Source organism: Heteronotia binoei, chromosome 8, assembly GCF_032191835.1.
Source record: "Heteronotia binoei isolate CCM8104 ecotype False Entrance Well chromosome 8, APGP_CSIRO_Hbin_v1, whole genome shotgun sequence".
Lineage (NCBI taxonomy): Eukaryota > Metazoa > Chordata > Lepidosauria > Squamata > Gekkonidae > Heteronotia > Heteronotia binoei.
In genome coordinates this window covers 69,565,669-69,579,146 of record NC_083230.1, presented here as the reverse complement: position 1 = coordinate 69,579,146, position 13,478 = coordinate 69,565,669, and the positions used below count along the sequence as shown (strand labels likewise).

General features: G+C 38.8%; 1 protein-coding gene across 3 annotated transcripts in view; it reads right to left on the bottom strand.

Moving 5' to 3' along the window:
* Positions 1-8,950: 8,950 nt before the first annotated feature.
* The window catches only part of NUDT4 (nudix hydrolase 4), a 32,241-nt gene continuing 27,713 nt past the window's right edge, over positions 8,951-13,478 (bottom strand). For all 3 annotated transcript variants that reach the window (XM_060245184.1, XM_060245181.1, XM_060245183.1), the window contains exon 5: positions 8,951-11,868. In XM_060245184.1, coding sequence (XP_060101167.1) covers positions 11,666-11,868 — 203 coding nt within the window. In that variant the 3' untranslated portion in view covers positions 8,951-11,665. The remainder of the gene's footprint in view (positions 11,869-13,478) is intronic.

Sequence of the window (13,478 nt, the reverse complement as noted above, 5' to 3'; positions counted from 1 at the left end):
AAAAAATCAATCCTCTGCATAAAGTGAGATGTTACAGTCCAGGTAACTGATTGCTAAGGCATTTGCAGCTAGGCTTTTAAAACTCTGGCTTTACCTGCAAACCTTTAAGCCACTTTCTGGATCATTTTTTAATTAGATACAGATCACTCACTTTTTTTCTTTTAACCATTACATAAAAATGTATATATCTCATGGGAGCCTATTTTGACTCATTCAACTTCCTGTGCTTTTCTAAAATTTACTGTTCTGACCCTACTCCTTTGCCTTGACCACCTTCTGATCTCTGTGCTTTCAGTGTGGCCAGTATAATGCCAGCTTGCCATGGGGAATGTTTGTCTTGCAGTTCAGGAGTGGTAGTGGTATTGAAATCCAAATTCTCTTTCCATCATACGTATTCTAGCAGTATCTGGGGTTTCTATAGAATGTGGTGTATGTATTGTGCTCTAATGTAAGATAAAGAATATCTATTAAAATATCGTTTTCAACAAAGTGCTTTTAGTGATGGTATTGTCCCTCAAGTTGACTGCATGATAGCATGAAAAAACCTGATGATCAGCTTTGGCAAGACAGGGACCGTTTAAAAAACTGTTTACAGCCAGTTTTCAGATTTTGTTAGATTGCATCTTACCTAGCAGTTGGTCCCTTTTTTGTCATTGAGAAATGACACATTGGAGTAATAAGCAGAGCTATGATATATGCTCTCAGACTTTACAAGTATTGAAGTTTTTGTGTATATCCATGAATGAACATAAAGATACATACTTGCATTGCAGCATGATCCTAAGCATGCTTACTTAGAAGCAGATGCTACTCAGTTCAACAGAAGTTATTCTGTACTAAGCATGCTCAGGATTGCAGCCTTAATATTTCTTTAACTTGGATACTCACATACTTGGTGATCTTGTATTGTCTACTTTGAAACTCACAAATACATTACTATTTTTTTCCTGACATGCGAAGTATTTCTACTGTGGGACTATACTTTTTCTTCCCCATACCACAGAAGAATTCCTCTGTTTTGTAACTTTCTGGGATAGATGGAATATATTAGAAAGAAATGTATACATTTCTAGAAAGAAATGCTGTTAAAACTTTCCTCTAAAAACGGTTTTATATAGCAGCATGTTGAAGTCTGAAATATGTGCAAGCTGTACTGATCGAATGTTGCTTAGTTTTTAGACCCAGGGAATAAGTCAATCAAAGCACTGAGTTCAGTGGGAAAGCTACAGCCATGTCCTAGACATAGTTGTGTAAAAGCAAATCTGAGTTCAGAGGAATCTTACTCCCATGTAAATGCGCAGAGGATAACTTTCAGCACATGCTGAAATTTCTCCTCTTGAAATAATTTAGACTTAAATGTATTTAATTGCATTGTGTCTCTCTTTATCTTGCATGTGGGTAAATATATGTGTATGAAATAACTGTCTGAATTGCGATTTTAAATTTACAATCTGGCCACACCAAGTTAATTTCTATGCTATGCTCTACTGAAATAAACATACTCACATTTCCAAGAGTTCTCTTATTAGCTGCTTATGAAAATGTGGGTGTGTCTTTTAAATGGCTTTTGTGCCAGGCCTGAAAACTTCATTCTAAAATCATTCTAAACTAGGGAATGTATTTTGTGGGGGCATCTGTTAAGAGAGGACTCTCCATAAATGTACATCTCTGTTATACTAAATGGTGATTGTGATCACAAAGATTACTCCCAAGCTCAAGTTCTGGAAGTGTATGAATTCTTGACTTGCATCTGAAACTCTTGATCTCAACTAAGGATCAAGCTACATGAAATGATCATGCATTTTTTAAAAAACAACAGTAACTGCAAGATTATGGGGAAGGCAAATTGGATGTGGATACCTTTAAATTTTGCCCAGTGGGGCAGATACTTGAGTGTGTGCATGATTTAAAATGGTAAAATGATATTGGAGGAGGGGGTTATTCTGCAGTTACCTTGTTTTAAAGTGGGGAGCCATTACTATTAATCTGCTATATCTTCTGTAGTTTGTTTCTGACTGCAAGCATTGCAAATCAGAGTTGTCCCTTTTTGAATGTAGGAATACAACTGTCAAGTTATTGAAGGTGCCTGAATTTTATCTGTGTAGTTTTGGAATTGCTGACCTTATCTGATGTAAAAACTATGCTCTGTGTGTGCCCCTTTAGCAAGCCCAGGCTGTAAAACTGATTTGTAGCCCATTGACTTTGAAAAAGTTCCACTGAGTTCTAAAAGGACTGCTGTATCATACAAATATCCAAATCTTATTCCATAATCTCTAAATTAGGTTTGTAATAAAAGAGAAATGCATTTGCTTTAGTCAGTGTAGGAAGAGTTCCTTTACTGAATTACAATGCAGGTGTGTTTCCTCTTCTTGGTGCTGATAATTAACAGGTCCAAAAATGTTTTATACTGGTTTATTTATGATCCCTACACTTAAATTAAAATCAAATTTGCAGTAACTACTTTTATTAAGCATTAGATAGTCCTTCTGTTTGTAGTAAGGTTCTTGAAGGAAACGAAGGTTCCCCAAGTGACACACACATCCATGGTTTGCATGGATAGATGGTTTAACTGATGAGTAACCATACTGACTGTTAAAGTATGATTATGACTTAAAACAAATGTAGTTTTATGCTTTTAAAGGAAGAGTATTTCCAGCACATCATGGTTCCTGTAAAACATCTCATGGGTGACTTGAATCACAAATTATGTGTATGTAAGCTTAATGTACATTCCTGCTGTTTTAGGGTTATTTTGAAATGCCTGATAGGTTCTGTTTAACATCTTCTGACTGTAATGTTATGACACTGAAATAAAAGGAAGAGTGATTATTCATTACACAGTGAGCTTCTCATTTTAAGTAAGTCCCCCACTCTAGTAAGACCTGTTGGTCTCTTAGTATATTTTGTGTAATGTTAAGAAAACAAATGCTCCAATTCTTCCAGTTAGAAGGGAGATATAATAGTTGTGCTTAAGGGTGAGATCTTTGTGTATACCAATCTTACACTGAATAATATTGGAGTTTTAATGGCCAAAAGAGTGTTGTGACTGGATTATGTTGGATCCAGATAAAGTAACACTCATTCAATGAAAAGGTCTTGCCCATTTGTCTGCATTTCTGGCCCTATTGCTACACAATTCATTATATAAATACCATAGTTCACTAGATTTCTAAAGTATAACTATTTAGTACCTTAATTTATTGCCTGTACTGTACACTAAGGAGATATTTCATTGGTTTAATGCTTACCACCTGGCAGCAGCCAAAACCAAAACTAAACTTAAACAGCCTTAGGAAGGTACCAGTAGGGAAATACCTTAGTTTTTAAAGTTGATTTCCTTTTGTTACCTATGGGTTAGGAGGTGGCTTTAGTAGCCAGCCACTGTCTGTAAAGTAGGGTGCTTGGAAGTATAAGTTTACATGAAAGTCTTGCCACCTGCCATATCAGGCAAGAGCAAGAGCCAGCAGGAACATATGGTACTTTCCCACTATAGAATGGTTACAAATCCAGGCTTGGTTTATAATACCTTTCTTGATCCCATTCTTAATTCCTAGCCAATTCCTTGTATATGGGACTCTGTAGTACTATACAAACGAGGAACAGCTTCCTATAGGTACTGTCAATCTAGATTTCAGTTAAAACTTCTCTTAGCATGTGTACTCAGTATGTGTTTCTTAGCATGTGTACTTAACATACTTCACAGATAGCTTTAGGAGTAATAGTTCTCTTTTCAGGGAATAAACTTTTGTTCACAGAAGAACATGTGGTACAACGGGGCTGGCAGATTGAGCTTTTTCATGTTATTTTTGCATCTGTGTAAGAGCCTTTATTATGTGGCCCTGGATGATTTTGCAGGGATGTGAAACATGCAGGCCGGGGGCAGAATCAGGCCCCTGAGCAACTGGGTCTTGTCTGCTTCCTTCTCCCTCTCTCTTGTTTCCTTCTGCATCTCAACTTGCTTTGCAAGACTTGCTCAAGATCGCAGAGGAGCTACAGAGGAAAACCTCAATTTTCTCCATTGGTTGAGGCTCCTCCCCCTCCTGGTCCCCTGGGGAGGGAGGGAAAGAGCCAGAGCTTCCTTTGCCCAGTTTCCTGGATCCCATGGGAGAGATACGAAGAAAGCACCTTTAAGACCAAGTGCTAATGTTTTAAGTATGTTTTATTCTTTTTTAAATAAATCTTTAGTCATGTTTGTCTGTGTCCTTTAAAAAGTTTATATTTTTGCTACCTAATTTTAAATAGGTACACACATGGCCCAGCCTGACACGGCCTGGTCCGGCCCAACAAGGTCTCATTTATGCCAGATCCGGCCCTCATAACAAATGAGTTCAACACCCCTGATTTACAGATTACTTTTTACAACCTGCAGTACCATTTCTCTCATGTTTCTGTAGCAGCAACTAATTGCCAAATAATTTATAGTAGTCAGTAAACTTATATTCTAACTAGGAATAAGTCCCGTTGTGGGAAAAAAATACAATGGCTCTAGAAAGAGGCTCTGGCCAAGTGCCCCCCCACCCTTGCTGCCTTCCAATCCACCCAAGTGAAGGCATTCACTCCCCCCCCTCCCCAGGAGCTGATCTCTGCCATTTGAAGAGCTGTTGTAATTCTGAGCCATCTCCAGCCCTCACTTGGAAATCCCCAGGTGGAGATGGCTGGTTTGGAGAGTAGAGTCTATGATATATTATGCCTGTCTGAGGTTCCACCCCTCCTCAAACCCACAATCTCTCCAGGCCCCACCCCTCAAATCTCTAGAGATTTTCCAACCTGGAATTGGCAACTGCTAAGTCACAATGACTGTCATGAGGGGGGAGGGTGCTGCTGAATAGCAGCAAGCAGATCGGCTTAGTTAGGTCATGCAAGTCAGATGTCATTAAATCACCCAGAGGGTGCAGCCAGGCCTAGGGTAGCCAACCTTCAGGTGGAGCCTGAAGATCTCCTGCGATCACAACAGATCTCTCTCCTCATCCTGGCAAAAAGACCTGCTTTGAAAGGTGGACTGTATGCCATTCTGTTCACCTGAGGCCTCTTGCTTTACTGACAGAAGTTGGTTGCCTAGCAACAGCCTCTGGCTAGGGGCTGAGGAGAGGAAGGAGAGAGGGAGTGATAGGAAAGAGCCAAGGCCTGTGAGGAAATGCTCCCATTAGGGCCAGGCCTTGTTGCTTAGCTATATCACAGAGGTGGTGGTTCCCTGGCTACTTCTGTGGCCTTCAGATTGTGTGCACTGGGAGGCTGGCTGTGTGAGCTGTTGACGGGGCAGAAGAGGTCTGTTGCCAGTAATGCTTTTCATGAGGCTGATTGACAGAGAGGACACAGAGAAGAGTTGGAGATATGTGCCTCTAAAGAAAGACTTTTTTTTTGTGGTATGTTCAACATTTCTGGGCCTGCAGTAGGCAGGGGCAGGAGAGTCAGCCAGAAATGCTGAGGCGTGATGGGCCAATTATTTGTTGAGAGTATTAACCAATGAAAGAGCTCCATTTGGCCACAACCATCGGGGAATCATTATCTATGATGATAGCAAAACCAGTTTTGGATTCTTAAATCTGGTGATTGGAACTGTGAAGGGAAAAAAACCTAAACAAGGGCCCCTTGTTTGCAGAAAAATATGAAATAAACATTAGGGAGTTTTAAAAAGTCCCCCTAAAAACAAACACACAACAAAAACAATAAAAGGAGTGCCTATAGCTTTAAGCAACAGATTCCCAAGATGGGCTTCTCTGAGTTAAAGGCAAGGCCCTTTCCAGACCTATTTTGACCTTTGAAGACCCATGGGCCAGGCCTGACTAGGGTTGCCAGCTCCAGATCAGGAAGTTCCTGGAGATGGGAGGTAGAATCTGCCTCAGCTCCATATAATGCCAAAGAGTCCACTTTCCAAACCAGCCATTTTCTCCAGGGGGGTTGAATCTCTAAAATCTGTCTATCTAATCTACTACTGTTCTTATAGCTATTATTGCCTTGAGTAGAAAATAAAATGATAAAAGCCTTACTCAATATCCCCCTAATATTTACATTTTTAATCCTATCAAAGAAAGAAGGGAATATGGTATAGCTGAAGATGGGAAATGATCCTGGGGAGGGACCTCTAAGGGGTACAATGCCACAGACTCCATATTACCATATTATAACTGCTCAACTGTAGCAGTAACTTGATCAAAATATATAGGAACTGGTATTTTCCATGAATTTGTTCTCAAAATCCCAACCAAATACTACCAAACTACACTTTTTAAAATTCCTCAAATGCAAAGGCTGTAAAACATTGCAAAAGTAAAGTTTTTTCATTAGTTTACCTGACAACCTAGCAAAAAAAGCATGTGAATAAAACACACATTAAGGCTACTGAACCATTTGGGCTTTTTATAAATTTAAAATGCAGAGCTTCAGAGTTCTGAATCTATCATGATCAATACAAGGAAGTTATACTTCTCCCCCCTTACACACACACACACACACAGGTTGCAGAAATTTTATTTTAAAACAGTGATATAGCTTTAGTAATATTCTTTCGATTTGAGCAGTGATTTAACTTAGCTTGATTTTTTTCTTCACACAATTTGTATGTTGGGTTGGATGCAGAGAACAGTAACCTGCTGTCTGCTGTGCTCCTGAAAAGCTGCTCTTAAATGGGGGGGGGGGGGGATAGGGAGAGCCTTCCAGACCACCTTGTGATGTGGTTAGGCTGGAAACAGCAGGAATCAGAGCCTTTCCCCCTCCTATAAGAGAAGAAATGACTTGGCACAAGCCATTGGTTATCATGAAACAATCTTATAGTGAACATATACAAACGCAATTATAGTGTTATGACTTTGATATGTGATAATGTCTAGTTTCATGACTTGTACAAGACTGGAAGTTGAAAAGTCCTTGGTTAAAGAAGGCTCAGCCTTGGACTTACAAGGGGATCTTAAGCCATCCTGCCCCATCTGAGACACATTGATAACAATGATCAACTAGTGTTTATTATCTATTTAGTACATTCTCTCCTGCCTTGTAATAAGAATCACTGAGATAAATTATAAGCATTTATGTAATTCAGAGTGTCCTGCAAAGACTCTTCACTAGTATTTCACTACTTAGTCTCTGTTACAGATTTGCTACATTCAGATTATGCCTTACAACCAACAATGACTTGGGGCAATGTTACATTTACATAATCATTTCTAAATGCTTACATTAACCTATTTATGAGGACTAGCTGAACCTGAGTACACAGTTCTCTAGGCTGTGTAAAAAGTTATACAATGAACAGAAGGAGAATTATTATTAAATAATTATAAAGCACCATAGGCTGTACTTTATAAAACGGTAGAACAATTAGGAAAGAAGCAATTTCTTAGTATACTTTAAAAGCTCTAGAAAGTGGAAGAATCAGTAGAAAATGTACTGTGGGTTTCTAAAACTTTGCTTTCACATAAGAAATTAGCTATATTATTAGGAATGAAATTCTATTTGCAGGAAAACATTTTCCAAACACCATAAAATATTTAGTTATCATAGTTCACTTTCCCTCTTAAATATGGTGTTAGTGGCAATCTCAATAAGATGGCATCATACTTCTTGAACACTCAGTACCAGTTCTAAACAGTGTTCCCAGTGGGGATGTATAATCGCAATCCCACCATGATTATGCCGCAACCAAGATTCCAATTTAGTGATAAGTGTTGAAGTATCCAAAACTCTGGTTCATGGTTCAAGATCAATCCTCACAGCAATAGTGGTAAGACTAATAGATATTTTACATTTTCATTGCCCATCTAGGAAGAGAAGCGAATGTTACATGAACTTCCCCCCACCTGTGAAAGAGAGTATAGTAACCCTGAGGAAGTTCCAGTGAGCAACAATGCTACCAAGTAACTAGGCTGCCTTATAAACAAAGTTTCACCCTTGCCAAAAACTTGTGACATGGCAAGATACAATAGATCAGAAATAACTTTATGGCGAAAGGTATTAACCTAAGAATACTAGTCATACATCCATAATGTGATGAAATAACTGGGTCAAGGGAAACGGCTTTTTATAGAAAAAGCCCAGCAGGGACTCATTTGCATATTAGGCCATACGCTATCACCATTGTTTCAGGGCTTTTTTGTAGGAAAAGCCCAGCAGGAACTCATTTGTATATTAGGCCACACTCCCTCAATATAATTCATACCTATCCATCCTTGGCTCAGCCCTAGAGTAGGAGTTTTTTATTATTTGGATTTTTATGTCACCTTTCCCTGCAAGCAGGGCTCAGGGTGGCTTACATCAAAGGTTCATTATGGAGCTTCCTTGTCATGTCTAGCTTGCCATCCATGTTTAACTTAGCATAAGGAAAACAAATGGAAGTTCCTGATTTCCTTCCACTAGCAATCTATGCAGAAAACAGATGGAAGACAGCACCAAAGAGCAGATAAACAGCTTTGTTCAGGTAATGCCATCATGTTGAAATATTTTTTCCTCCACTGCACAGGGCAGTACACAAAAATGCTTGCTGATACTAGAGTATTCCACAAAGGTTGGGGTGTCAATAAAAGTCACATTACTGTCTACCACTGTCTATGCTCCTACTAAAAAGCTACTGTGTTCATACTGCGTAATTCCAAAAGCATTCCGAAGAAGTCTTTAAAGACTTCACCCTCTCCAGCTCTGTAACGCTTCTATTCTTGAGTTCAGGCTTAACAATAAAGTTGTATGCTAGGTTCTGAGCTATGAGTTAGGAAATAAGCAGGGAGAAATGCCTAGATGACAGAAAGGCTGAACAAGCACAGCCGTGGCTTTAATAAGCTATCCAGAAGCTTTTTAAACTAGTGTCCTGAGAACACTGCTTTATAACATGCCATGGAAAAGGACATCAAATACTTGTGCTCAGATGCAAAACCATTAATGGGTGAAAACAAGATGAAGAATCACTTCCAGATCAACCATATTCAGGAAGATGAGCCATATGAATATGAACTACTCACAGCTATAGGTTGTTTCAATTTTTATTTTGTTCATTTCAGATATAAAAAGTCAAAATTCTTACACCAGTCTTTAAAAGAAAGCCATGCACACAGTTCAAAATGTTTACAACTTAAATTGTATTTTTCCTTCAGAATTTTTTACTTCTCAGAAGCATGTTGAACAATCATTTCTAACATTAACAATAATCTTGTTAGTTTTCAGCTGCCCTCCAGGATGACTTTCACTTTTAATAGCCTCTATTACTTACATAAATTGCAGTAGTTCAATGGCATGTTCCCAAGTTTAACCATTCACAGTAACATGCTTCCACGATACTGAGTCTATACTTGCCTGGTAATGAACTCATAACCCAAGACTTACTAAATCTAAAACATGGATTAGTTTGGGGCATATGATCCAAATAAATCCTTATCCCTATGTATGCGAATCCAGGCACAGATTCAAAGGCCACTTAGAAGAAACTTAAGTCCAGGTTCCTAATGCCACAAAAAGCTTCTCACAATGTACTCTCAAATGCCTCCATTTATCTGTCAAATCTGATCCTCTCATTGGAACTATATAACCATGGTTTAATTTTGGCAGAAAACATCGTAACTGTCATCTTTGACAAGCATGTTGCACAGCCTATTCCTTTAAATGACTGGATTTGGCAATGCCTAATAATTGTTACAAAGATAGCTAAAAGCTTAGTGGATCTTTGTCATTCCAGTGTTATGTTGCAAGACAGATTTTGCAAGTCAGTTTTAGTAAGGGTCTTCATCGTTGAGTTGCATAGACTGAAAAGGTCTGTACACCAAAATATTTAACCGTATGTGGCACAGCAGGCTGGAATATTTATAAGCCATCACCTCTGATTTGGTTAGCATTGACAGCTGTACATTTTTATACAATACGTAAGTGTTAGAAACCCAAATAATCATGCATTATGCAGCTCCTACAAGATTGGCTTGTTTAAATTTCAAAAGTAAAAATAGAGATGAAACCAGTTGTGGGAACTGTAAATCCAATCAATTTGTTTTTCATTGTAATGAGCCAGTGGCATTTCTCATTTGTTTAAAAGTTATCAGTTTCAAAATGTTTAGAGATAAATGATTAATACATGGGAATCTGGTACCAAGTGCCAACTGAGAATGCTGAAGTTCTCCTCTCAGGAAAAATGCATACTTGTTGGGAATCAGAAATTTTCCCAATTTGATCAGGTGTGAGATTTTACATTGATTAGATCTGCCAGTTGTCTATGCTATTAGCATTTTTTTTAACTTACACAAAGTGGAATATAGAGAACACCCTTTAAGCACAGCAGCTGAAAATGGTCTGCTGTTCCAGGCAATACTGCTTCTTCAAATGCAAACAGAAGTTCTATTCTGTGGCAGATATTTAAGTCTACTTTGAATTTTGGCTCTTAAAAGTAACTCATGACTGATGTTTCTTGTTCAAATGCATTTATATGGCACAATATTTATATCCCCAGTTTTTCTAGACTGAAAGCTAATGGAACCATTATTTTTCTTCAAAATTGTAACAGCACAAGGATTAATTTATAGCAGCATTTTAAACAATGTTGAAGGTAGCGTAGTGCTGCCACCTTCAGCTCCAAAAGGGCATCTGTGCCTTTAACTGCTTTCAGCAGAGATTCCTTAGATGATGGTAACAGTGATATGAAAAAAAAACTTGGCTGTTTTAACTTTCTGCCTGTTACATAGCTGCTAAGACACTAGAACCCTAGGTGATAACCTAGTTTTGTGCGCAACACAATATTTACATTACATTTACTTTTTACTTTACACCAGTTGGATTATTTACAGTGGATTTATCTTACATAGAACAATGAGAAGAGACAAGTCTTCATGATAGAGGTAGTTTCTTTACCTCAGCCACAGTTCTGACTTTAGAGAAACAGGGAAGTTTAGTGTAAATGGTTTCAGAGACTTAAGTTTACAGAGTCTGCATGTCTGTTTTTAGTAGCAGAAATTAAAACAGGGCCAGAAATTATTTGTGTATGCTCCCTTTTCTCTTAATGCTCAAGCAATTATCTTCCCAATAGTGATTCAACTCACACAATTTGAAAAAAGCAGGGATGGATCTCCTGCTACTGGAATAGCCAAGGAAGCCAACACTGACTTGAGCAAGAAGAGGACAAGCAGATTTTAAACAGGGGTTAGCATGTATGCACCTCAGCAATCTGGCTGTTTGGCTAAATGTTGTCAGCAAGAGCAGTACGAAGTCTTTAGGGCAAAGACAAGTCCACCTGAACTGCTCTGGTTAGGATCTTCATGTAAAATACTAGGGAGGAGGAAGTTTCCTGAAATAGAAGAAGGCACTTGCTGTTGATTTCCACTGCCTCTTTTCTCCTCCAGCTAACTATGTTGAAGTAGGGAAATAATAATTACTGTACTAAAGTTTCCCCAAACTAATGGTTTGATTTTCAGGAAATTTACAAGGAAGAAAAATTAAGCTATACTCAAAAGCCAAATTACAACTTCACTCTTATTTTTACCAGATATTTAAGATAACTATATTTTACTTTAAAGGGCCATTTAAGGCATCTTTAATTCCCTGTATGGCTTTGGCTTATTAAATATTATAAATTGCTAAAAAAGAAAAACAGGCCTGAACATACAAAGTATTCACACTCAGGGTTTTGATGACTATACACATGGCACATTACCATCCAAACTCATTTCTCCTTGTGATGGTATACAAGAAAGTAAATCAGATTTTATCTTACAGTAGATGGCAGCCCAGAAGTCTGTGTAGAAGTAACATAAAGAGAACTGTTACCAGGATGGGAAGAGACCACAGAATTTCCATTGGTTGGTGAACACCCTAATTTCAGTTTTTCCAAGTACTCTGCATGGACAGGCTTGTGACACTGAAGGACCTTGATAGCATCCTCAACTTTAAACCACTCTCTTTTCCTGCCTATGGAAAAACACACAAAATTAGTTTCAAATGACGTCTAGTTCGCACACTTACATTTGATAAGTAGAATTTACTGCAATTCCTCAAGTTATTCTTTGTTCATGTTGCAGTATCTAATACTGCAGAGATGGGCCAAATGTGGCAAGCAAAATCATAAAAAGCAAGGACATTAAAGGTAGTCATGATCCTCAGTAGCTGGGTTCCAGAAAGTCCTGAGATGCTCTGAGAGTGCTGAATCTTGAACATTGAGAGCTATAAATAAAGGCAACTAGTCTCTATGGTTCACCAAATGGCTCAATGTGACAGACTATCAGTAACAAACTGTTGTCTACTTTTCATGAAGCATGTTAATTATTCACAAATAAATATGTTAACAAACTTATCCATATGCTTCTTTCCACATGAACAAGTTAGATGCCTTTATTTACTCTAGTCTACTGCTTCACCTCTTAATACTTTTTGGTTCATTAATATTTCCTTTTTAAATATTGGTACAGTACTCAAAATATAGCAGGTAGAACAGTTATAATACCCCACCGATACAAGAACCAATCAGAGTGTTGCTCTAAACCACCAAGTAGGAGTTGTTTGTCTGTTAAGATTTTGCAGTCTGTTAAGATTTTGACAATTAGGAGCTGATGGTCTGGTGGGAGAAAAAGGAACCCAGAACTGAGAGTTATGGAACTACAGATGGAGTAACTGTAATATTTCACTGCCACAGGAACTGGTGGTGGCTAAAAGCACAGACAGCTTTAAAAGGGGATTAGATAAACAAATGGAGCAGAGGCCCATCAGTGGCTATTAGCGGCAAGGTATAGAGGGAACTCTATGTCTGGGGCAGTGATGCTCTGTATTCTTGGTGCCTGGAGGATAAGATAATTGGTGCCAGACAGGTGGTTTAAGCCGCCCCAGGGATGGCAGACGAGTGGACAAAAAAAGTGAATCCAAATGAGCACATCTGCCTGCCATTCAGCTCCCGCCTTCAACCTGTCCCTACCTGATGTGCAGCAGGCTCAAAAAGGTACCTAATCACTGAAGCACCTCTGTGACATCTCCCCAGCCATCTGGACAGCCTGGAAGCACCCGGGAAGCCAAGGATGGGAGCAAAAGTACTCTGGAAGCTCCTCCAGGGTGCCTGAAGCCCATCCCTGTTCTGGGAGTGGGCTGTGCACCGTCTGGACGCTCCAGGGCACTGCTGTTTCTGCCGTCTCACTTCTGGGTTGGCACATTGCTGCTCTGAGCTGGAAGTGTGGAACCAGCCAGAGTGTTGAACTGGATAGACCACTGCTCTGATCCAACATGGTTTCTCTTATGCTTTTAATAATGTAAGTGTACTGTTTAAAAACTGCCACCCAACTTCTCTACATTATCTCTTTGTTTACCTCAATTTGTGCTTCTTTTTCAAATAAACTTCATTCTTGTTCAAGTTTAAAAAGTAAATCATCCTATTTCCTACCAGTTTATCTTTTTCCAGTTCCTGGCACGGGTGGGTTTATACCCAGACTTCATCTTCTTGTATCTTTATTCCTGCTAAAATTCCCCAGGGAAGTGAGGAAGTCAGGAAAGAGATGGACAATGGGAGGTGATTCCCAGGAAAAATTCAGACCAAC